The sequence below is a fragment of the Crocodylus siamensis genome, chromosome 15, assembly GCF_052110815.1.
Source record: "Crocodylus siamensis isolate JL-2025a chromosome 15, ASM5211081v1, whole genome shotgun sequence".
In the NCBI taxonomy this organism is placed as follows: domain Eukaryota; kingdom Metazoa; phylum Chordata; order Crocodylia; family Crocodylidae; genus Crocodylus; species Crocodylus siamensis.
This window is the reverse complement of record NC_143409.1, coordinates 35,110,038-35,136,583: the sequence shown is the minus strand read 5'-3', so window position 1 is coordinate 35,136,583 and position 26,546 is coordinate 35,110,038. Positions and strand designations below refer to the sequence as shown.

General features: G+C 40.3%; 1 protein-coding gene across 1 annotated transcript in view; it reads right to left on the bottom strand.

The window, feature by feature from the left end:
• The window catches only part of TRPM1 (transient receptor potential cation channel subfamily M member 1), a 130,764-nt gene that overhangs the window by 23,144 nt on the left and 81,074 nt on the right, over positions 1-26,546 (bottom strand). Inside the window, exons 10-22 of the mRNA XM_090028377.1 lie at positions 25,605-25,705; positions 23,278-23,451; positions 22,590-22,724; positions 20,627-20,677; positions 17,798-17,938; positions 16,407-16,436; positions 13,545-13,834; positions 12,511-12,739; positions 9,986-10,108; positions 9,490-9,621; positions 6,200-6,328; positions 4,154-4,405; positions 2,152-2,344 (exon numbers count right to left, since the gene is read on the bottom strand). Coding sequence (XP_089884503.1) covers positions 2,152-2,344; positions 4,154-4,405; positions 6,200-6,328; positions 9,490-9,621; positions 9,986-10,108; positions 12,511-12,739; positions 13,545-13,834; positions 16,407-16,436; positions 17,798-17,938; positions 20,627-20,677; positions 22,590-22,724; positions 23,278-23,451; positions 25,605-25,705 — 1,980 coding nt within the window. The remainder of the gene's footprint in view (positions 1-2,151; positions 2,345-4,153; positions 4,406-6,199; positions 6,329-9,489; positions 9,622-9,985; positions 10,109-12,510; positions 12,740-13,544; positions 13,835-16,406; positions 16,437-17,797; positions 17,939-20,626; positions 20,678-22,589; positions 22,725-23,277; positions 23,452-25,604; positions 25,706-26,546) is intronic.

The following is a 26,546-nucleotide window of genomic DNA, read 5'->3' as shown; positions in this document are numbered from 1 at the left end:
CAGACCAGGAAGTTTAAACACATATAGTTGTGTAGGTACTCTTTATAGACATTCTTCTTTTAGTAGAAAATGTCCTTTTCCAGTTTAGCTTATGTGACTTTCAAAGCACTTTAGGCAAGCTTAAAACCACCACTCTTCTGAAATAAAAGCCATCCATGTGGCAGACAATTAAATATTCTGGTCTGACTGGAAAAAGCTCAGTATAAATAAACGCTCCGTGAACTGCCATTTGTTAGGCAAATGGATTCCCAGAGTGCTGAGGTAGGAGCTGCTGTATCATGGAACAGAGCTGCTGCTGGCTACCTGAGCTCAGAATTGCTTATTTTCACTGATATGTGAGAAAACAGACGTGTACATGAACACTACAATTGGGCCTACCATCTTTGTTCAAGGCAAACAAAAATTTGTACATAGACTGTGAACCAAATGGAACCGGAGGAGTATCTTCAGCCTCTGCCTTGCTTATTTTCTTCCAACATGTACCCATTTGAGTAGTCCCAAACTTTGTCAGACCACTTGGGAGTTTTGACGCCATATACGATGGGATGTGGTTGACCCAATTATTTTTTAAGATTGACTTAATGTACTGTAAATTGCAGCAATGAAATGACCATTTATGGGGCAAAGGAAGATGTTGAGACAATGTCATAGTCTTCCTATATACAAATGTATCTTCATGACTAAATTATACTTAATAGCCTTGCTCTCAAGCAGCAGAGAAATCTAACGATATTTAGTGAAAAAATGTCCTAAATATCAGATATTGTCATAGATGTAATATTTAATAGTCCTGAAGTCTGCTAGAGGTCCACAGTCCCTTCAATCCACACATCTTGAGTTTTCCATTTACTGCATTACCAGTATGTACACAAACTGTGTTGAAATTACATTTTGACTATTTTTCCAGATATGGTGCATAATATATAGTAAAGCTAAACACATCTAATGAACCTGATTTCATATTCATGTAGACACATTTTATAAATATATTTCAAATATTAACTTACAAACATTACTGTATCCACATCCAGTATTTTTAATACATATTTTCAAAATAAATTACTAAATATTTTCTGGATATGAAAGACTGTTTATGGCCTGAAACCATCAAAAACAACATTGTTATTGGATATATAAGATGTAGAGGATAAAACTCTTAGGGACTCATGGACCTGAAACATTTCTGGAGCATATATTTATCACCTGAAAGGAATATGAATTAACTTACTGCATCTGCTAGGAATTGGGACAAGAAATATGCATAGTTTCATCTCCCATACAAGATGCTTATTTTATCCCTATTGGGACACCTAGTAGTAAAATGTCTGCCTTCCAGCATTTTAGTTATAGCCCTCTTTGCCCTTCAGGCTTTACAGTACAGTCAAAACAAAGTTCATTTTGTAAACCAAATTTTTTTTCACCCTCAAATGCTCTCTGACATGAATAAATAAATAAAAAGGGTGAGAGGGTTCCTCTGTATAGATAGAGTAACTACTTTTCATAGTTGATTCTGCCTTGGGAAAGGGGAACAGAAATCTTGGCCAGCCCTATTTTCTAACAGTGTTTACTGCATATGAGGTTGTGTACTGCCAATGGATCAGAAGGATAATGTGCATGCTTTCAAATGTTAATGGAGATTTGGTTCAAAAGCTCCTAAGACACATTAACTCTAGGATATGCACAAGGTCTGTGTTTCAGTAATGAATGCTTCCAGAATCCATTTCAGGAAAACATGCATAACTCCCATTGAAGTCAATGGGGTTTAAGCATGTGCTTATGCACTTTTATGAATCACAGCCTGAACTGCTGCTGATGTACCAAGTCCACCAAAACAGTCCAAATGAGGAAGCAGCATGTCTCAGAGGTCATAATCCTACCTTCAAAAGGAAAGGAGAACATTTCAGACTGCAGCACTCACAACACAATCTGGGCCTAAATACAGGCTGACAGACAGAAGGTTTCTACTAGTACTTGTGTGGGAAAGAGAAAATTATATTCATACCTCTGGGGTATGCTGCTAAAAAACAAAGCAAAAGAAACAAAGAACCCACACCACCACAAAGACAAAACACACTAATTCCAAATTAAAATGGACATCATCATTAATTTGGATCTGATCATCTGCCTCAGAAACAGGAAACAGAATCTTACTATGAATTCTACTCTTACGGTCTATCTGGTCTGCAAACACCTCTCCATAGATCATCCAGTAGGGCATATAGAAGATATTGCGGGCCAGTCTCCAAGAAGGCTCTTCATCTGGGTGCAAGATAGCTTGGCGGGCAACTCCAAAGCTCATGAGAACCACAAGCATGATGACCACAAAATAGAGCATGTCAATCATCTGGACAGGGGAGCCAGACAGAGGTTCTTGTCACAATCAACAGTTCCATGAAAAGACATGTGTGACCATGAAAGAATCATGAGGATAAAAATCCCCGCAAAATCATCATTTCCCAGATACTATTATGCCATTATAAGTATTGCTCATGAATTGAAAAAATATACTCTGCAGAAAAGGTAGTCCTGCAGGTCCCATTTAGACAGGTATGTTCTACGATTAAAAGAACTGCCAATGGTACAAAATGTGCTTCTGTGTGAATGCTCTTATACATCAGTAACACTGTGCTGTTTTGCCAACACATTTTAAAGCTAGAAGGGGCAGTTACAGAAAATCACTAGTGTAAGGGACTCTCTTGCTAGTGAAGCATTATTAGGCACTTGTACATGTGATGAAAATTGGCTGTTTTTGCAGTTTAATTGCATCACGCTGTAAATATGAGGGGGGTTTTATGATTTAAATGAGTTTGCTATGTTGAAAACTAAACTACATCTGCATGTAGTTTAGTTTGCAACACAGCTATTTGTAACGTTGCAAATTTTGACAGGATCAGGCCCCTTGCCACTTTGTTCTTTTTTCCTCAGTGGAGTCTGTGCTCACAAGCTACTGCCAGGCCTTGTGGCCCCTGAGCCTTGGGAGGCCCCAGTCCTTCCCTCTGCAGTAGCAGTACCTCCTGGGGCCACCCAGGCAGGGTGCTAGCTGTGCCAGTGCTGCCCCAGCTCGCAGGCTCAGGAAAGATTTGGATCAGGTGGGTGCTGCCTGCGAGCTGGGGCAGCACCTGTGCAGCTAGCACCCTGTCTGGACAGCCTCAGGGGGTGCGGGCACTCTGGAGGGAAGGACTGGGCCCCCCACAGCTCAGGGGCTGCATGGCCTGGTGGCAGCTCACACAGCTAGGGTCTGCTGAGGAAAAAAAAAAAAAGCATTGAGGGGCCTGATCCTATTTTTTTTCCCATGGAGACTGCCTGCCTGTCCTGTGGCCAGGGGTGAGCTGCTGGTGAGCCCTCAGCGGCGGGGAGCCCCAGACCTTCCCTCTACAGTGGTGGCGCCCCCCCGGGTAGTACCTGCCTGCTTGCTGCCCACCCGAGTGGCACTGGGGGGCACCACCACAGCTGGGGAACTGTGGGTCCCTGAGTTGCCAGAGCCCAGAGATGACAGCTGCTGGGACTGAGGATCCCCTCAGTTGCAGCTCTCCAGGGAGAGACTCTGCTACATGTGCAAATTAAAGCTCAGTAGCAACCAGCACATTTCTGAGGTCTAATTTTGAAGCTGGTTGGATTTTCTTATGGCCTGAGTGGTAATTTGCACATGTAGCTGGTCTCAAGATAATTGTGCAGATAGCATGTTAATTGTGTGATACCTCTAGTGTGTAGAGGGCACCAAAAATCTGGAAACCCACTTTCTGAAGGGGAAGACCCTAAAGAATTCTCAGTAGATCAAATGTTTCACCCATACTGAGATTAATGAAGCTCATGGAGAGCTCAGAGATGCTGAATATTAAAATAATTTAAGATAAACATCCTCTTGAATTGAGTTGATACTTACTGAGAGTTCTGTTCCAAAGTAAGTGTATCGTGTGTATGTGTGTGTGTGTGCACGCGCGTGCGCGCATGTGTATAAGTGCATGTGTACAGGAATCCTGAAACAAGATTAAAAGCCCAATTCTACATGCTTTAATCTCAGACCCACTCAGGTGAGCAAGAGCTGCAGAATTGGTTTCTATAACCTGGAACTGATTTAACTTCCACAAATCTGTTTCTTAGGTAGCTTTAAAATGCAGTATTTAAAGCAGCCTCTTGCACCATAGCTACTAACCATCTTTCCAATCATCATGACATAGGGTCCCAGATACTTGTTCACACCAAAGATATCCAGTACTCTAATGTACCAAAAAATGATATCCACGCAGTAAATCACTCTTCCATAACCCATGTAAGGCTGATTCTGTAGGCGAAGAATTGCTCCAATTATAAATACTAAAATAGCCACCAGATCAGTGATATTCCAGTATTCCTGAAGCCAGACTTTCACTTTCTGGCTCAGCTTTCCTGGCTCTGACATAAGAATCTGAAAACAAAGCAAGAGAAAGGAAAATCTGTGAGGTACATTTTTAAAACAATGAACTCTCATTTGTTTTAACCAGTTTCAATGAGGCCATTCACATTATGGATAAGGTTTGCCACAGTGGCAGACTCTACTTTTTTGCAGATTCTGTTTCATTTTTATTATTATGGCCCAAATTAAGCAGAAATAAAATGCACAATTAATCTATATTATTAACTTTGTTTACATCCAAATCAGAATTACACAAGATGTTTACTGTGGGGAGGAGGAGGAAGGAAGATGGTGGATTGGAGAGAAAATAGGCTGGTATAAATGACAGTGTAATAAGTGGATGTTGTGATGGACTTCTGGTGCTGGGCTCCATATCTAGAAGGGCATAAAGAATTAATAAATAATTAAATACTACTACTGTTTTACATCTGTAACAACTCTTTGCCACCAATGTCTCCACGCAAGAACTGCACTGACTATAACATAACACAGGGGAGGGCAAAATATGGCCCACCAGGCCATTCTGTCTGGCCCACTGGGACCCTTAAGAAATTAGTAAATTAATATTTATTTGCTCCCGGCTGCCTGTCCAAGCTGACAGGAGACAGAGGCAGTAGGACTTAGGGGGAGCCCTCAATAGAATTAGGAAGCAGCTCAGCCCCACCCACCTCCAGCCATTTGACTCTCTTCCTGCTCCTTCCCTGCTCCAGCACCACATGGCTTCTGGCTGTATCGCCGGACTGAGGAGCACAGGGCCACACTGATACATGTGTGTGTGCAGGCAGGGGCAGTGCGTGTGTGTGTTTGTTTATAGGGTGAGTCCGACATGCACCCCCCCCATACACATGCATCCCCCCTCTGCACTGCCATACACGCAGGCCCCCATACCCACATCCCTTCATACACCCCAGCTACCCTCCCCCAACATCCATCCCCCCACAAACCCCATGCCCACCCACACAACCACAGCCCCCCACAAACCTATATGCACCTCCCATGATATACAAGAATAAGACTTCTTTTAAGCTATTGTGCAATCACCTCTGTGTACACTACTCAAACACATGTAAATCAGAAGAAAAATATTTTTTGAAATCAAATTAATGAATGCAGTAGATGTTTGCTTTTTAGAATATAAACTGGTATTTTTCCAAGATGGCAAAACACCTTGCTGAAAGGAGTACTTCCGGGGCCATGAGGAGCGACTTCAGGTGGCAAAGATCAGGGGTTAGGGGGTGGGTTTGCCAGTTACAAGATGGTGACCATGGGGCGGGGCACCTGTCAAGGGGCGGGGTTACCTGTGCGGCCTTGACAGCTTGCCAAAACTCAGTAAGCAGCCCTCTGCCCAAAATAATTGCCCACCCTGATATAACAGAACCATGAATCATACAGAGACTTTATATATATGGATCCTAGGATTCTCCCCCCACCCCCTTCCTTCCCCACTCTTCAAATTGATGCAATAGAGAGGCAGTGGGGCAATAAAACTGCAAAACTGACCTCTTGGAGTTTTTGATTGATTTTTTTGCCTTGGCAAAAGACAGTTTTAAGAGCTGGAGAGTGGAAAATACATGAGTCCTCCTCCTCCCTGCCCCCATGTGGATTAGGGGATCTGCAGGATAGGAATCATAAAAAAAAAAAAATCATAAAAAGGCTGGACTAGAAGGGACCTCAAGAGGCCATTTAATCTGACCTCCAAACTTCTGTCTCATGCAAGGCTCCTCACTTTGCACATCTTCCTGAGTCTCCTCCTCCAATTTTTATAGCTCCTTCCCAGAATGACCTAAAACAGTTCTTTTGAATTACCTCTCTTATCTTCTCCAAAGCCAAAGTGACAATATAGGAGATGACAATCCATTCCTGGAGTGAGGGCCAGCGCTCCATCCGAACCAAGATTATATAATTGAAAAGCATTAAGTAACCCAGGTATGAGATCTGCAAAAAAGAAATCCTTCAGGACTCTAGATGTTAAAGTGTGGGCACCTATGCACAGAGTATCTGCACTGCTCATGCCTGCTTAGACATTCAACTGCATGAGAGCCTCACAAGTTTTGTATACAAAGTCATTTCCAACTAGTTTCCCACATAATACAGCAAATGTAGAAGTCTAAGTTGGCAGGCTTCTAATTAAATATTTTGAATTTAATTCAATTTATATGGGTGTCTGCTAATTTGGGGTGTCCAACTTACAATGCGTGGGACCTAAGTTTCCTAAGTTGCTGAGTGCCCACACTCCTGACAGAAGTTAACAGGGGCTGTGATGCTCAGCATCTCTGAGAAATTAGACTGTCTCAAGTTTAGTATTCAAAATGAATGGAATCTTCTGAACATTTTGACCTTCATTACGGGCCCCCATTGGAAAGGAAACACCTGGCATTTGCAAGCTGTGTTGCTGAGAAGACCAAGGGGAGATATCAATTTTATTTTTGTATATACCTGTGTTTACCTTCCTGATATTCCTTTTCCTGAATGCCTGAAGTTAATCAAAAGAGGCTATTGGGGGAAGCAAACAGGAAATGAAATGATGATAGAAGCAAGGTATCACCAGGGAAGATAACAAGAGTCCTTGAAGAACAGTCAGCAAGGTATGGACTGAAACAGCTGGCCTACCAGCTTGCCTTAGCCTGCTGAAAAAATTATTCTTTTAAAGCCAAATGATAAGATCAAACAAACACTAAATTTTTAAAACTCTTGTTTAGAGAATGAGGGGCAGGGATATATTCAGGAAGTAACAGTTTGGGGAAAGGGCATGCTGACAGGAAATATAATGGCCGCATCCGTGAGTGTGGATGTTTGGTTCTCTGGAGACAACTAGTAGCAGGTGTGCCATTGCTAGTTGTCCCCAGGGAAGGCCTGTGTCACATGCCCTCTGGCATGCAGCAAGTTACCCCGAGTGGGGTAGGGGAGGCTGGGGCCAGCACTGGGCTGGCTCAAGCAGCCTTACCTGGGGTCCTGGGGGCCTCCTGGGGCTGCAACAGTGGTGAACCTGTCACTTGAAGCCTGGCCTGCAGCCAGAGTGTGGCTCTGGCCTGCCAGGCTCTGGTTTTGAGTGGTGCATGCTGCCCCCCTTCCCCCTTTGCATATCTTCCTATTTTTTTTGTTTCCCACTTTTGGAGGGGTTGTGGTGCAAGGCATCTAGAGCCCAAGTGTTGCTTAGGCCTAGAAGGGGTTACTATCCCCTGGGAGGCAAGGCAGAGGTTAGGTGCTGTTGGTGAGGGTAGGGTTAGGCCCCACAGGCTGATATCCACCTCAGCAAGCATATGTAGAGCCCCAACAGTTGGGGAAACTGGCTGAAGAACATCGTGAACCCATCAAGGCAGGCTGTAAGGGTGAGGTAGAGGGGAGGTGGAGCCTCGCAGAAGATCGCCACACAGCTATCCCATAATTGAGAGAACCCGACAGTTGGACACCCACCACTAGAACAAGATTCAAAGTCGTGGCAGGAGAGATTGGGGAGAGGCTACTCGGGAGAGAGACATCCACTTGGCGAGACAGCAGGAACGGACAGATGAACACTCCCAAACATCTGGGGCCGCGCGATGAGTGACCAGATGTTCGAGACTAGACGGGCACAAGATGTATAAGCCAAAGTGCATATTGTTTATACCGGTTCCTTAAGGCATATTTCAAACTGTTTTCCATTTTAAAAAATTAACATTAATATTCAATAGGCTTCATTAACTTGAAATGTTGTATGGCTGTCGCTGCTTTGCAAGCAAGGCTATGGAAACAGTTCTGGCAGGGTTGCTTGAGGCAGCTGCAGTTTGGATGGTTTTCTAGAAATGCCAGCATTTCAATTGTCCTCTTTTCCCTGACTGGGTTTAAATCCTGAAGGCCAGAACTTAGCTGGGATGGAGTTTTTTCTTCTCTGAAAGAGAGAGCAGTGCACCTGTGTGGCATGTTGGCTCAGGCTACTCAGTTCAGGCAGCTGGAGTGATGAATTTGAGATCTGCTTATAAGAGCCTCACCCAAAGCTTGCTGAAGTCATTAAAAAAACTCCTATTCATTCTGGCGGACTTTGGATTACTGCTTGTGGCTTTTTATTCAATTAAATGTATTTTTTAAAAACCTCAAGTAAACTATATTGAGTATTTTTCTTCAAAATTAAATTGGAATTTTGTTTTTAAATCAGCATAACAACATGAATGTAACTATCTTGGCTTTTAATACAGTACAACCTGAAACATAAGAATTAATATTTGTTAATTTTTATATCCTACTTTTAAAAGAACTCTACGTTCTTTCTGCTGGCTACGTGGGAATTTTGTCAGTAACACACACACTTCCTTTGTTTCATTACAGAAAATCTAACATCAGACTTACTTTTCTTGATATGTGTTTCTGTGACTACTATAGAATGATAAATGATTTTAGTATTGTTGCTGTTAATTTAGATTTTGTTTACAGCAAGTACAGAGAAAAGGTTAGCGGCATATGTGGATAATTTTGTGGTGATCTGTGCATATAAGTCTGGCTTGTGTATGCAAGAGCATAAATACTATACAAGGAAACAGAGAGCACATATATTAATGTGACCTCAGCTTTAATCTGGTTATAAAACAGAATTAGGATACATACTCTACTACAAATTGTAAGTCACTTTGTCTTAGGTCAAACTGACTCTTTCCAGATTTGCCTTTGAGATGCAGAGGACTTGAATGTGGATCTCACTGCAATTCTTCTGAAGTCACTGGATGTATATCAATATATAATCACTGAAAGCAAAGGAAGAAACAGAGCCCAGAGCCCTTGAGAAATGAACAAAAGCATTTACCAATGGGCTGGGATCAAGAAAGACTAATGTGTGGAGTTCTTTGGAATCTGTATTGGTTTTACCTTCTGACTAAACACATACGGAGTGTCCTTGCTATTTAATGCTGCACTTTCTTTAAAGTGATATTCTTCAGGAACTTTTCATACAATGCAGCATACAATGCAGTAGTGTGCACACTGTATCTTTCTGTATCTGCATGCACTTATTTCTTTACTAATAAAATCACTTATGCACAAACTGTGGTTGGAAATTTCTTGAAAGTCAGCAGTATTTTTGCTGGTTTTATATTTGAATGTAATAAGAGCCAAGATGCCATACTCACCGTGTAAAACCAGAACTTAACGATAGGTGCATTATAGAATTCATAGATCTTTTTTCCAATTGGAAGGCTTCTTTGCTTTTTGTTTCCATTCTCTTCATCTCCCTTTCGGGAGCCTGTGTCAGCATTTGCATCCTAGAAAACAGAAGCTGGCATCTTGTCATCACCTATAGGAGTAGCTTTCAGCTACAATTCCCAATTCATTGGCAGATACAAGATCCTTCCTTCTGAATAACATGATTTTATTTTCTATCTAGTTCCACCGCATTTTCAAAAAATACTAAGCTAAGTTCTGAGCTGGTGTATTGCTCCACTGACCTCTGTATAGATATATTGACTTGCATAGGCAGATAATTTGTCCCACATACCCTTAAAACTGATACACAGTGATTTGGATCCTACATTGGCAAGTGTTACAAAAATATGCTGATTTCCATTTGAGTGGTTAATAGCATAACATTAATAACATTTCGAAATTCCAATAAGGTACAATACTCACCACATTCTCCTCCTCCTTTTCTTTGTTGTCTTCATTTTCTCTTGATGTCTGATAAGAAAAATCATCATAGCTGCGAAACTCTAGAAACAGGATGGTAGGTGGGAAGAGAATTCCCATGATCACCTGTGCAAGAAGAGAGATGTCAAATTCATGCATAAATTACAAGAAATCTTTAGATATTTTTAATGGGAGTATTTTTCTGTGTAACAGTAACTCTCTGTAGACTGTTTAAGATGCTTATCCATATAAAAAGGAGTTGAAATAATTAGTATTCACAAAGCAGAATCAATATACACAGCACCCTGAATAGATGCTGCTCTGGAAGTTTAGCCATCTCTGTAGATACGATGCAGTGAGATGGATCTGGAGGTAAAAATGTTGCAAGAATGGGAATTTAACTGAATTCTGTGAACAACTCAGTGGTGGGAAGGTGAGAGGGAAAGCTTTCCAAAGTGTAGCCATTACATTCTCATGTAAAATGGAGAATTATCAGAAGAGCTTTAAAAGTATGGAAGCTTGGCTAAGAGCTAATGGGAGGGCATTCTAAGAATAGGAAAGTGCATGGTAAGAGGCACCTAAACCAAAGGTGGAGAAGCTGCTAAAAAGAACAGTGAATGAATGTAATGAAAATAAGAAAGGAGGGACATGCAAGTAAAGAGTAGAGAACCAGAAGGTCAGGAGAAGGCTGTACCCTACGAGAAAAAGGGAAGAAAGCCAGTAATAGGATTTTAAGAGGGGCAGGGTGGAAGGATCAGCCATAAGACTGAGCAGGTTTCAGTGGGAAAAATGTAGGAAAGTGAAAAAGAGATAATGAAGAGTGCTCAAAGACAGAGAGGATGAACAAGGTTTGTGGTGGGAGAAACAGGAAATAACAGCTGGATTTTGAAAAAGATATGGCTGGAAATGTGACCAGCTTATCACTTAGGTATGGAAGGCAGTTAATACACTATATGACAAACATTGAACTAAACTCAGGGCCCAGAAAAACATGAATTTCGAACAGCATTTCCCAACTGGTGTGTCGGGGCACACTAAGCCAAGCTGGTCCTCTGCCATACTTGCTATTTTTCTTGCAGATTGGGATGGTTTGTTCCTGCACTCTCAGCACAGCCAGCTCTCCTGGACTCCTCTCCCCCTCAGACTGGTTTCCCAGGGGATCCTGCCCATGAGTTCCCTAAGCAAGTCATTGTCAAAGTCTGCTTTTCTGAAGTTCAGGGTCCTTACTCTGCTGCTCTCCATCCTTCCTTTCCTCAGGATCCTGAACTCAAGCATCTGGTTGCTGCTGCCCAGGTGGCCATCTACTAGTGCATTCCCCACCAATCCCATTTGTGAGTAGCAGGACAAGAAGAGCATGGTCCCTAGTTGGCCACTCCGGCACTTGCACCAGGAAGTTGTCCCCAGCACTCTCCAAAAACTTCCTGGATAGCCCACATACTGCTGTATTGCCCTCCCAGCAGATGTCAGGGTGATTCAAGTCCCCCATGAGAACCAGCACCTGTGAATGGGAAACTTCCACTAGCTGTTTGAAGAAAACCTCATCCACCACTTTCCCTGGTCTGGTGGTCTACAGCAGACTTCTGGCCTTAAGTCAGAGACTTTCCACAGGTCAATCTCCAGTTCCATACTGGAGCTCTGAGTAATCATATTGCTCTTTTACATAAAGTGCAACTCCTCCTCTTCTCCCATGTGTCCTTCCTGAACAGTTTGTACCCATCCATGACAGTGCTCCAATCATGCGAGCTATTCCACCAGGTCTGTGTTATTCCAATCACGTCATAATTCACTGACTTTGCAAGGACTTCCAATTTGTTCTGCTTTTTTCCTAGGCTCTGTGCATTTGTGTGCAGGCACCTGCGGTAACTGGTTGATTGCCCTGACTTCTCAGGAAGTATGAGAGCACCTCCCCTGTAGCTCCTTCCTGCTTGCTTTTCCTCCAGGTTACAAATACCTCTAAACCCCTCCAGATGCTGTCTTTCTTGAAATTATTTATGTCTACCAAATTATTCCCTTCTCGAAATGACCCTCAAATAATAATTCTTCTAATCCCCATTCAAGGAGCGTCAGAGAAGTCAACTGTACAATGATTCAAACCCCCAAAGCACAAAGACAGGAAAACACATATCTCTCTTCCATTATTCTGTATTATACAAACTATATCCTTCTCCCACCCTCCTCATGATAGTACTGGAGTACCAGTAGTCCATTAAGCAATGTTAACAACATGTTACATGCAGCTCATTCTCTCTCTTACCCTTCATTATCTGGTGTCTCTAAGCAGTAGTGAATCTAAGAATGATAAATGTTCTTTTAACCTGGTATGTAATAAAGTAATTTTCATGGCAGAGGTATATAATTGCATTAAACAGCTTCTGTTGTTATTACATGGTGCATCATCAGATTTAAAACATATATTGAAGTACCTTATTTATATAACAATTCAGCTTGCTAGGTATAAGTGCACTATAAGTGACACACTATTATGGGCTTCATCTGTACTTTCGGCAGCATATGTGTAGAGAAAATACCTTAAGGCCTGGGTTTTTCCGCATGCGTAGCCGCCCCATCCACATATCTGTTAACAGCATCTGGCTGCAAGTATGAGCAATAAAGTCCCTGTGCTTAGCTGCTACAGCAAGTTTTAGACAGGTGGAGTTACTCCAGTTTTTCAGTTCATAGGTCAGTAATTTCATGGCAATTTGTTCATCATGTTTGTAGGACTGATCTAACAACTCAACTGCCAGTTGGCCAAAGTCTCTGAAAAAATGAAGACAGGCAAAGAGAATTTGATTAACTTGAATTTGGAAATTTAGTGTATTGCCTTAAATTGTAAAATCTTGGGTAAAGACTATGTCTTTCTACATGTTTGTGCAACATACACCACCATTGGACCTCAATCTTGATTTGTGGTAATATTTAAAAGCTCTATACAGATACAGAATAAGATATATAAGTGCATAGCTATTGCTTTGAAATAGAATTGTAAAACATTTTTGATCTTTTGATTAAAGGCATTATAGATGTTGTGTCAGTTTTTGTCAACTTCTAACATCAAAACATCAGTTATAATAATGCTTTATTTCCTTTTACATTTTTTTAAAATAAAAAATCATCATAATTAAAAAGGCAATAAGGGGAGAACCTAATAAAAAGGAAGACTAATATAATTTTCATCCCCCTAGGACATTTTTTTCAAACATGGCAGCTTCTTCCACGAATCTTTCCAGACTGTATGCAATAATAATACTTTAAAATCTTTAAACCCTCTCCAGTTCAGGTACATCCTTAAAATAACATTGTGAGGTAAGCTAGTCTTGTTTTATAATGAAGGCAACTGAGACAGAGAGATTCAGTCAATTTTCTAAAGAAGCAGAGGGAGTATGAACTGTATATAGTGTTCAGAACCCAAAATCAAAATTTTTGTTAGGTTATTAAATAGTAAATAGCCTTGAAATCAACCTGTAGATCACCATTTAAAATACTATTTGCAATTACTTGAACAAATACCTTTGGAGCAGTCCACCCACACAATTAAGTATATACAGTGCTCCAGTTTACTAACTTGGAGTTATTGTCCAGATCTTGAGAGATATCATCCACCAGCTCACTCTCTGAAGACTCATGGGCCATGGATTTGTACAGTTTGCATGCCACCAATGCCTTGGCCATGGTTTCCTCTCCTCGTTGCCAAAGGAAGAGAGCCATCTTTTGCCGTTTCATCAGCACTGCCCATATCATGAGCTCATGGAAAGGGTACTGAAAGCGGCTGACTTCTGGATCATCCACATCAATATCTATCTCTTCTTCCTTTTTCTTCTTTTTCTTCTTCCCTTTGGATGGAGGTTCATCATCCTAAGTGAAAGCAAAAAAAAAAAAAAATCATTCTTGCCACTGACTTTTTAGAAGTTATTGTGACATTTATCATATACACCAGAACAAGTGTTGAGCCAACTACTAGCATCTCTTCTCCACATTTTATTTTCCAGAGAAAAATGTGAATATCCCATTCAGAAAAGATCTTCAGACCTTCATCATATTCTGTCATTGATTTTCTGCTTTGTTCCTGTTATTTACTGCAAGGAATGCTGGTAACAACCTAATAAAAATAGCTTATCAACAGGTCATGCACTAGCATGCCTGAGTTCACATGTTATAGGCTGAATGATTACTGGCATACTTAACTACAAGTCACTAGTGTTTGAGGAATACAAAGCTTCATATACTGAAGTCACCTCTGCATAGAACAGCTACATGAAAAGTGGATGGTGTGTTACTGTCCTGGTTGCTTTGCAAGGAGTTGAAAGAAACCAGGAGGTTTATTCCATTACATTGTCAATGGAACTTCACTGAACATGAGTTCCACTCTAATTTCAGATTTGATGTGTCTGCATCTATTCCTAAAGAACAAGGCTCCTAATCTTACAAGCATCAAAGCAAGTTTTAAATTCACATGCAGATGGAAAGGGGTAAACAGAAAAAAAAGAAGTCAGGTAGACAGAGTCCTTAAGAACAGTTAAGATACTAAAGGGAATGTTCACCTTTGAATAGGCAATGTCCTCTTATGCATGTGGTACATACTGAAGGTATAACTATCCCATTTCTTAAAGGGATAAGGAGGATAGGCCATTACTACAGGAACCAACATGGAAGAAATTGAAGGGAGGTATTGACAATGAAGCAGGATCCTACAGGGAGAAAAGGCATGATTGGGAAAATTAGGGTTTAAGCTACGTAGGAAATAACATTTCATACAGTATATAGAGATAAATGTAGATAGATCTTTTGATCATTTTTAGGATTTGAGTCCCATATCAAGGATGATGAGCAAAGGCAATAACCATTTTATAAAATCAGCTCTTGTGCACATAGGGATGTCCAGTTTAATCAGTTTTGGTGGGGATATGAGTCCACACAATGCTATTTTTATATTAAGCCTTTGAATCCATGTTTTCTGAGTAGGATTCTCTCTTCACCAATAAGTTTTGGAATTGAAGGGAGAATTAGCTAGCTATTTCTTTTACAGAAATTCCAATGGCCATTAATAATATTGGAAGACATAATTGCCACTTATATACTACATATACAGAAGTTTCAATCTTTTTCATTTATCAGTGTCTAACTAGAAAGTTTTAAGGTATGCATCAGAAACACTGGTTCTGCTTTCAGATCAGACACTGAGCTTTCTCAAGGGTTGATGGAATCAGCATTAGGGTTCTGGTTCGGGCACATGGGAGTGGGAGTTTCCCACTCTAAAACTTCCCCAAAGTTCTTGGGAATGGGGGCTAGGGTCAGACTTGCAGCTGTGGCTCAGGCCCATCTCCTGTCAGATTTACTAACTGCAGAGCTGATGTGCTTTGAAATAATCAATTTTATTTTAAAATAGAAGGGAATAATTAAATCATTAACACTACACACATATTACATTCTTCATTCTAGTCAAATATTATCCTCCATGGATGAAGGGAGATATTAAAATAAATGGAGCAAAGGTATCCCCAATCCCAACAATTGTGCACGCTGCCATGCCAAACAGGGATCCATCCCAACTGTGCCATTATTCTAATGGGAATCTTGCAACCCAAATGTAATTTGCAAGGTTCCCATTAGGGTTCCCAAAGGAGTTTACTAGGGAGTTTAACCCTGTAAACCCCACCTCCCAGCCTGGCACCGTCCAGTCTGGCACATTGACTGCCATGTCTTGCAGCTTCCCATGAGGGTTGTGGGACAAAACAGCGAACATGCTGGGTCTCCTTCAAGTGCCAGGCTAGTTAAGTTCCTAGTAGGGAACTCCCTTGCAACCTGTGTGCCCAGCACCCCACTGTTGGCTTTGGGCCCAAGACTACTGTCAGCATCAGGATGGGACAGACCCAGATGAGACATGCCACACATTCAATTTAGGAAAACCAGATATTCTACATTATATATGGGATATCTTTGTGGCTATTTTGCCATTTTATGGTATGATAAATTGAATATGTGGCATGTTGCTATTTATGGCATCATTAAAATGCCATAAATGTAATGCACATCAATGTAACATCTGTCAGGGGCCTATGAGATAGCCAGATCTTCCATTTATAAGTCATTACTGTTGAAACGAGGAGGTATTTAACCATAAATTACAGTCCTCTATTTTTTCTCTGTCACTTTTGTGTTCCCATCACCCTCCCCAGATTAAATGACCCTTAAAAGTCAAAAGTTAACTCTATCCCAGATATCAGCATGGACTGTATTGTTACATAATGCTGCACTAAGCAGCCCTTGAGTTATTAAATGTAAGTATACTGATGGTGCATAATTAGAGAAAGTTTGTAAAACAGATGATATCATCAAGAAACAACATACTTTGAACCAGCATAAAACCGAGAAGTCCAAGAATGAGGTAGAAAGGTGTTTTTCTAGTTCCATGCTAAATCCAACTTACCTCCATTCCTAAAAGTTTAAGAGCTTTTGGCTGCATATTAAAAATGGAAAAGAAAATCTAGTTAGATGGGAGGGAATGCAGAGACATAAAAAATATCAAAGAAAAGGATTTTTTTTCATTTACATATATAGGCTAATAATTGTAACTATATATTTAGAAAAATAGTAGTTTCGCATCATGCTACTAATACACCCTCCCCCTTTGACTCAGATACAAAAAGATCCATTCTAAAGTTTAAGAACAATTTGATGCACCTATGAGAAAAAAACCCATCATATGACCACAAAGATAATTTCAAATATCAAGTTTCAGATTTCATAACATTATCAAGGGTGAAACTACCCACAGAAAATAATGAAGATTAAATCTGATCTCAAATATATTACTGCTGTTTTTAATGTAAGAAATTACGTTTTGTTCTACTAAATGGTTTTTGTTTTTTTCACCAAATATTTCAACAAAGGACTCTTCTTTCTCTTCAATTCAATTCTTGAACAATGTTGAGGGGAAGATGCATTGGCTGAAATTATTGCTTTCACATAATTAGATGAAAGAGATATATTTGACTTTCAAATCTAGAGGTCCTAAAATAAATTCAGGTGGATCCATCATCCAGTTGATTCATCCATCCTGCTGCTTATAGCAGCAAGCCTTAAGGTCAATGATAGTTGCAGGCCAGAGCCTGCCATAATCAATAAATGATATGCATATTAGCATAGATGAAAGAGGTTTTACTGGGATAGGACTTACTTAAATTCTTTTCAGGACTGGTGATAAATGTTTAGATATTTCTTTTTCTCTTAAGGTGTCTCCTTTGTCTTTCTGGCTTGAACCCATGCACTCTTACAATTACATGGTCATTAGCTTGAAGTTTTTCCTTATGCTTTTTCAGTGCAACTTTCCAGTAGTGTTGCTGGGGTGGGGATCAGGGAGCATGAAAACAGCAGCTGGGCATGGAGTTGTGGGATGCAAAAACAGCAGCTGCTGCATCGCTGGCCCAACCATCACTGCTGGCAGCCTAGCTACTGATACTACCCCATACACTGCAGCCCATGGCACAGAAGTGCCCAGGTGTGCCTCTGCCGCTATCCTTTACTGTCAAAATAACTCCAGGAGGTCATGCTTGCACTTAGGACTGAGAATGGCATATATTACACAATAGTTAGAAACCAAGAGGAGTTGAATGTGAACCACCTGTACAGAATGTTTAGCACATCCTGGGACCTTACATCTTGGATATTTTGCAGTATCCCCATGTTAACCTCAGAAGCTATCAAATGAAGATCAAGTTAAATCCTAAAACATCTGTTTTGCATTGGACTTATAGCAGTTCCCAAAGCTGAAGTGGAGAATTAGTTATTTTGGGAAACACAGGATTAAGCTGTTCTTACCCTCTTTGGTCCAAATAAATTATTGTAAAGGGTCCGGAAACTTTTTCGAGTGTAGTGGCAGCGGTAAGCTCCACCCATGAGGTATTCAAGTACAAGACCGATATCTATCAGACTGATATGATAATCTGGTGGAAGATTTCCCTAAAAAGAAAAAAGAATAAAAATGATTTTTTAGGATACAATTCAATACTAAGGTATATGTGGAGTTGCCTTAGTTACACACACTATTACATGTTTATACTGATACATAATAGCCTTTATAGCTAGTGGCCTTTACTTCCTAATATTCTGATTTTATTAAATACTGTTATTTCCAACTATTGAATATTTTCACTTGGGAACAAATGTCTCTTTGGGGGAAATGCAGGTATATAAAAATAGAATTTTAGTTGTAGTTATTTGTATTGAATAGGTCAGAATCAGTCCAAGTCACATTTCTTGATGCACTGCATATTATTTAGGCCATGGAAGAAGTTGAGCACATTATAGTTTTAATATGTTTCTGATAAAATGAATGTATTGCACTATGCTTAACTTAATGTAGCTGAAGATTGATGCACATACTGTAGGTTGTATGTTCAATAAACATTCAGTCATTTAATAGATGGCTTACTCAGTTTTAATATGAACATTGTATATAGATAGTAACCAAGCTTCTTTTTTGTCTGTGGTATTAGAAAAATAATCTAACACAATTTATAATTAAAAATGAAGTTTTTGTGATAGTCTTGAAGTTGGCTTCTACAAAACATTAGTGATGAGAGTAATCCTTGCTTTCATGATTAGTTCTTCTGTAGTCAACAGAATTGCTCATTTGAAAAAGGTGGTACAGGTTGGCAACAAAAGGCCCCAAGTTCTTTTCGGTGAATTAATAAACCTGAATGTTTAAAGCACAAATATGTCCATGTTTTATGAGGTTGGATAATCCAGCTACTGTGAACACCTTTGGGGTTTTTAAGATTTTATCCATTCCAAGAATTCATTTTGGCTGAGATAGATTAAAACTGGCTGTATCCCTTAACGATGCCCCCACCCAGAGGCCACAGCTAAGAAACAAGTCCTACTCAGTCTGTCCCATGCTGCTTATACTACGTGCTGAAAGGGTTGTGTGGACATGCTTTGGTGCATGTACTGAGATGCTCTCAGGAGCTCAGTTCCAGGAGTGCTCCTGACAGCAGCCACTCGGTTTTTCAACATGCAGCATGTGCATGGAGCAGGAGCAGATGGGCAAGGCTCATTTCTCAGCAGTGATCACAGGATGGGATTACTGTGTAGACAAGAATAGTAGAGGCACAGAAGCTGTAGATGCTGCTTAACTGCCAGGCTTGGGCACACACAGAACTGGAGTGGCTTTATTTCCTGGTTGCTAGGCCCAGGCTCAGCAGGGAGGCAGGGCAAACATGACTCAAGGAAAGACTCTTACTTAATTCAACAGATTTATTATCAAGTCTTTGATGACAAATGAAACTGCAACACTAAATTAGGATTTTTATGAGTTAATTCTAACGCATGCAAGTCAGATGTTTTCTAATTTTTGTTTTTTAATTATAGCACTTACCTAGGGTACATCATGCTGCTAATATAGCTACTAAAACTACCTTGTTCTTTAGAAAGGTGTTTGTATCTACTGCAGCTTCCATTGTACAGATAAGTGTTCTTTCACAGCATTGTTATCTATAAGTCCCAGCCCATTATTTAAAGGAAGATTTAGGTTAATCTGCAGTTCACATTTAGTAAACAAGTAGTTGTGTAACCTGTATTTTCATATTGCTAAAGATTGGACAGTTATATTAAACCTCCCAAAGCTATGACCTGAAAACTATGTTTTACTATGTTAACATTCTTTTTGCACACAACAGGAACATTTAGTCTACAACATGACAGAGCTATAACTATGGTGAAGGAGCTAAGTTCTAGGTGAGCAAATCACCTCCATCTTAACCCAACCGAATCCCCGAGACTGTCGCTGAATGAGGGTGAGCCATGGGAATACAATGAAGAAAAGGAGCAAAGTGAACAAGTAGATAAGAAAAGAATTAGAGTTAGCAACACTGAAAAATGCAAACAACACAAAATAAGATATATGACTTTAAATTATGAAATGGCTTAATATGAATTATACATTAACTCAAAGACTTTCACAGGTAACTCTTACTGGAGTCAATGGCAGGGTTTCTTACAGTAGAAATACTGGGCTTTCTATGCTGTAAAAAGATATGTGCAACCCCCCACCAAACATAGTGAATTTAATATTAAACCTTACAGTGATAATGGATGATAACAGAAAACTGAAGAGCAGAAAGGAGTGAAAGTGGCATTACATGGGACATGTAAAAGGAATTTGAAAAACACACAAACAAACAAAAAAGAAGGAAATAATCCTGCACTGACAGATGGATAATCTAATAGGTCTTTGCTGCCTCTAATATTTCAGATTCTGTAGTTTTACTAGGCAACATTTTCCTCTTATAACGTTGTATGTAAAATTCCTTTGACATCAGGGGAAGATCCAGAGAGGGTGCAGTGGTGCATTCACCCACCTTTCAGTTGATGCCATGGGAGCAGCAGTCAGAAATTTGTTTTAAGTTGCTAAATGAAGTAGGAATTTCTCTGCCCCCTTTCCTCTTCATGCCATGTTCCATCCCCTCCCATGCCTGCCATTGCCACTGTCCCAGCTGACCCAGGATTGAGGGGCTCCACAGTTGCTCCAGCACCGCTTCAGCTGGGCTTTATAGTAAGCCATTATTTTTCACCTATGCCATACTAACTGTTCCCATAGGCTTGTTCAGTTAAACAAAACCCCAGCATCTCTGAATAGTGTCAACATACCTTTTTCACTTCTCTGACTAGCAAATGCAGTGTGTTTGGTGGACCCAGTCTCTGAAACAGAAACCATTTAGAGTCTGTTAAGGTTTTAATTCTTTATATTTCTTAGAAATAAATATGCGCAGTTATCTTGGATCATTAATGATTACAATGTGGTCATCAGCAGAACAGCACACATGTACATACTGGTTTTTTCTGTAGATAAAATGACAGATACACACCTGGCTCAAAATTATAAAGACACAAAGGGAATTGTGCTGCACTCATTCTACAGATCTCAGGGCTGTGGTCCATCCCCAGATGCCTTTTGTTTGCTTTAATATATACTAGATACAAGGAGGTACAAAGACATCAAGAAACCTACACAGCGCAGGAATACCTTGGCTGAGACATTTTACTCCTGGGCTCATACCAGAGAAAGCAGGGTGGGAGGGTGGAAAGGGGGTCTATGAGTAGTTCTGCCAGGCTCATGTCTCTAGAGAATCCAGTGAAATATTCTGTCCATGGCTTTATTCAAGGGAGAAGCTAATCCCATAGCATACAATGTTATGATAGGCAATGTAGTCTAATGCAGTGTTTCTCAACCTGTGGGTCACGACCCAAAAGTGGGTTGCAAGAACAGATGAAAGAGTTTCAGCTTGCAAGGGGCTGCTTAGGACCTCCCCATGCCCCATGTCCCACCCCTCTGGCCCCACACACTGAGGGGCTAGGGCCTAGGGGTGGGAGGCAGAAGGTTGGGAGTGAGACGCGCCAGCAGGGCCAGGGGGCTGTATTTTACTTAAACTGTTTACTGGGTTGGGGCTGGCCAATGTTTACAAATGGGTCCTGGTAAAAAAAAAGGTCCTGGCAAAAAAGACTGAGAACCACTGATCTAGTGCACAGAGCACTGGACTGAGCCTTGGAAGACCTGGTTTCCAATCCTGGTTCTGTGACTAAAACATTGGGTGATGTGGGGCAAAGTCACTTTGCCTCTATTCCTCAATTTCTTCTACATAAAATAGAATACATAATATGCTTTGTGGCCTATGGGTGGGGGAGAGGGAGATCCTCCAGAAGCACTTTTTTATTATTATATTCAGTGATGAAGAAAAGAAGAAAAGAATAAGCAGCTGAAAAGTCCACACTTATTGACTAATATTATGATTTTAATAAAAAATGATCGAATTACAGGAAAATGGGGCTAGATGGGACCTTTAGATGTCATCTAGTCCAGTCCCCTCCCAGAGGCAGGATTATCCCAAATCCATTGTCTAACCTATTAGTAAAACAACAGTCAACCCTGACACAACCACAAGGCATAACACCTAACCTGCCACAGGTAAGACAGGAGAACAACAATAGCCAGTGTCCTGCTGCTGCTGCAAGTGTTGTTAAAATATGCTCAAAGGTCGAAGGAAGAGAGCCAATGCCTTCAACTACAGAAGACAGCAACTCGCCTCCCCTCCCCCGCAAGTCAGACAATGGGTACAATTCTATCCTAACCCCAAGTACAACAATCAGCCTGCCCCTGCATGGAGGGGCAAGGCCCTCTGGCTAGGAACATCCAGGTTTAAGTCTCAGCAGGAGCACTTGCATACCCAAGTCAAGATCCCCACCTTGGCTGCAGCCAATGCCCAATACTTCTGAGGAAGGCAAAATAAAAATACCCTGACAGTGAAATAAAAAGAACCCTGATGGTTCTTAATATTCTTTTGTAAATACATGAAAAACCACAGGAGCTTTGAAAAATGGCAACAAGCTTAGCCATAACTTATACTGTATGTGTCTGAAACTGTTATCAAACCACTAGTTATTAGAGGGGCTCCCTCTAGCACTATCCTACTTCCATGTTCTGTCACTGCTACTAGCTTTTTATGGACTGTTTTTGGCAATTACTTGAAGAGAAGAGAGGGAAAGGTACCATGTTTAAACACAAACACCATAGTAAAATTTGCTACAGTGCCTTTTATGATCACAGTTCACTCACAGTATTATAAAGCTCTTCAAGTCGAGGAATAGTAAGAAAGCGTTGCATGTTCACTCCATTTTCAATCAGGAGTTTCACAAAATCAACTCGATCTAATACTAGTGCATCCAGCATAGCCTGCTCCAGAGAATTGACCTGCAAGTGCAGAACAGAGAACATGGAAACAAGCAATGCAAACAGTGGGCAAGTGAGCAGGTCATATCTGCAGCTGCAATTCAGAACCTAGTCTATTATATAACAAAAGAATTCATGAGCTATGAACTAAAAATGAACCTGTCAAAAAGACAGACAGAGAAAGAGACTGGAAAAGTTATAAGCATTACAGGCAAGTGAAAATGACTACTTGGAATAGAAATGCTTGTGCAAACACCTACACTAAGCCTACTCTCAGTAGATATATTTAGTACATAAAAGAGCTCTCATGACTGGAAGTACTCCTAATACCTAGGAATAACACTTGTGCCTCCTCTAAAATTAATCCCATTCATCCTTCATGGGATCAAATGCCTTTTCTCTTTACCTTCAGGACCTTGAAGAGTATTCAAGGGCTGGTACTGCATTTACTCTCTAATTTGGCTTTGAAATAGGCAGTGTGTATGAATGTGTAAATGAAATGGGTGGGACACAGGAAGGAGACAAACAAGATCAAAGAGCAACAACTCAAAGGCAGATCCCACTTTCATCTCACCCAATTCAGTAGTTCAATTTTCCGTGGATCCATTTCTTCTTCTGGCTCCTCTTTTGCTTTTCCTCCCTTTTTCTTCCCTTTGCCTTTCCCTCTGGGTGCTTTAGTTTGAGCTCCTGGGGATTTCTTCTCCTTCTCTAGTGCTGTGCCATCTGTAGCTGCCAGGCTTCCTAAAGGCTATGTTGAATAATGAACAAAAATTGAGACCATACAATACAGTGACAGAATGTGTCATGGCAAATACTACCACTTACTTTCTATGTGGCACTCCATTTATTCCCTATGGGGAACACAAGAGGTAGATGAGCCACTGCCATAGCTAGCAAATTTGAATATCTTTTAGCTGAAACAGGCAATAGAACAGTACAGAGTGCCCCAATTCCTATTTCTGTTGCTGCTCCTGTTGCCCACCCAGAAGAGCAATATTGATACAAGCAGGAGAAAATTATATTCTGTATCTGGGCCTTGGCATATTGAAAGATTAGCCCTTACAAAAGGAAAATAGTTGAAAAGATAATGCCTAGGATACAGTGAATTCTCTGCCTACTCAGGTTTTTTTCCCCTGAACATGAGGCACAACAATCCTTCAATACACTTAAAATGCTATGGGATTCATTCCCTCAGTGTAAATAATTCTTCCCATTGCCTTGGTTGTGTGATTTTTAACATTTCTGATAAGGAATAGCATTAAAAGTGAGACAACACCAACATTTTATGGTAGGCAGGTTAGTTTGAGACTTCAAACAGCAGCAAACGCGACATCTGGGAAGATGTTGAGTATGTCCAGGCATTTTACCTTCTTTTTCCCCTTTAGCCAAACAGTGGTTTGCCAAAGTGAAAAGTAAAAACCAATGAGCAGAATGAGGACAAGGGAACAAGGTTAGTGTATGTGCTTCAAGGCCATTAAACAATACATGTATCAGGGGTAGGATCAAAGAGGGAAGTGTTTCATGCTGAAGATCAAGCAAGATTTTCATGCTGAAGATCAAGTTTATATTTATCTCTCTTCCAACAAGAATTGTTGAATCTACTTGTCCCCAGTTTGGAAGGCTGACCTTCAGTTTGCCCTTGTAAGTAACCCCTTCTCACGCATGTGCTAGATAGACCACAAGTGACTTGTGCACAGTGCAAAGAAGGCTAGGATAACATTTAGTGTCTCTTGTTCAAAGGTACTGCAGTTTGCTCCATCCCACCCACCATAAAATTCTTCTACCATGAAAACACTCACAAAACAGGACAAAAATGTGTCTATCTCCCATCAAATACTAAATTAAGAATTCATATAGTTGAAATGCTAATGAACTAAAATTGACTCACTACTTGTTGATAAGTAAGAGGATGAAGTAGGACAAAGGAGAAATAGGACGTCTATGCCAGTTGGTATTTTTTTTAATATAAGCACAATAATAATGGAGATTGGAAACCTTTCTGTAACAAACTGCACTAATAATTATAGTGGTAGTAATAATTATAGTAACAATAGCATGAATAACAACAACAATAGTAATAACACTTTGTATTGTTTAGAATCTCTAAATACACTCTGTATAACACTGCTAATGGCCTTTGAGTATTGGAAACATCCCATTATTGTGCAGGAAGAAATAAAACACCATGTGCAGGAATGTTCAAACTGCTGAGGTTTCTAAAGGAAGTAAAGCTCAGCATAGTATGTAATGTCTATGGAAAGTGTTTACTGAATGCCATTGTACTATATTTAATTTCAGGAAAGACATCTGATTAAAAAACAAAACGAAATAAAACAAAACCTCCTTTAATTGATTTAATCTTTCATCCCTATTCCTCAGAACACTTTGTAGCAATTTGACACCAGCTGGTGGGTGCAGTAAAGCAAAAAGCATCAGTGCGGCAAGCCACAAAACTGGTTTAAACAGACTTTTTTTTTAGTTACATGAATGAATCCAGTGGGTGCAATTTTCAGAAGTACTCAGAGTTCTATCCTGACTTCAGCAGGGGCAGTATTAAATTGTAAACGAGTTGGAAACAAAAGTCCCATTTCAAAGCCTCAGGAACTTCTGAAAAACTCTGTCCCTAGATTCATTTACTACTACCTTGTATAATAACGGTGTGATTTTCATTAACACTCTTCTTTGGTGGTCATGATCTTGCCCTATTAATTCAGTTTGGAATTTTCAGTGCTGCCTATAACAAACAGGCAGCAGGCAATACTCCTAAAATATTCCAATAAGACCCCAACACACATATAGCAACAGAATTCAACCTGACAACTGTCACTGTCAGGAATGGGACTTTTGGTACTTGCTCTAAATTGTTAAAGTCAATTTAAATCATCTGGGAAAAAGTTTTACCGGCCAGTGATGTCCAAAGACAAAGATTTGGCTACGTGCAATGTCTACGCGGTTCCAGGCCAATGCCAAGCTCAGCTGATCTGGTGCAGATGCATTGGTGCCTAAGGAAACAGAAACCAGAAGTTGGTATTTCATGCTTCATGTAAACAATGAGGCAGGACAACACTGTAAATTTATTTCCTAGCAATTAGAAAACAACAGACCTGTTCTATCACTGGTGAAGATGCACGTAGTTCTACTAAAATCAGAAGAACTCTGCTGCTTTATTGAAATTTAACCCAATAATCCTTTCAAAATTGCAAGGATTAAAAGTTCTCCTGTGTTCTCTGCCGTTCACCAGGAACTTTTGTCCCTTGCTTGTATTAGCAAGAGCGTTAGCATGGCTGCCTCATTTAGCATTAGTTGTACAGCACTACTTTCTGTGTATGTTACTTAAACAAATATTATGAAGTATAAACTGTAAAGGATTCTTGTCCTACTTGAACCCAAACATTATAAATGAGAAATGACAAAATAATCTCAAAAGGTTCTGGCCCTACTCAGAAAAAAATCTACATTATAGACGTGTTAAGGTGGAGAGTAGAATGTACTGTAGTTAGCAGCCAAAGCCAACATTACTCATTTCCAGACTCCATAATAGTTGAATTATTTTAAATCTTTGTACAGAAAGCAGCGAGGAGATCCAGCCAATTTCCCACTGCCATATAATCCTTCCTCCCTATGAATCACCCATCTGATTCATAAATTGCAGAGGGTAGATTTGCACCTTCTGGCTAACCAAAGTAGAAATGTCTGTATCTAGCAAATTGTCATGGGCTAAAGCTCACTTCACCAGATGCTATGAAAGGATGTGCACAAAGCAGCCAAACTTTACTTTTACATCTATTTTTTTCATTACATTTTTCATTACATTTCATTTTTTCATGACCTTTCATACATGAA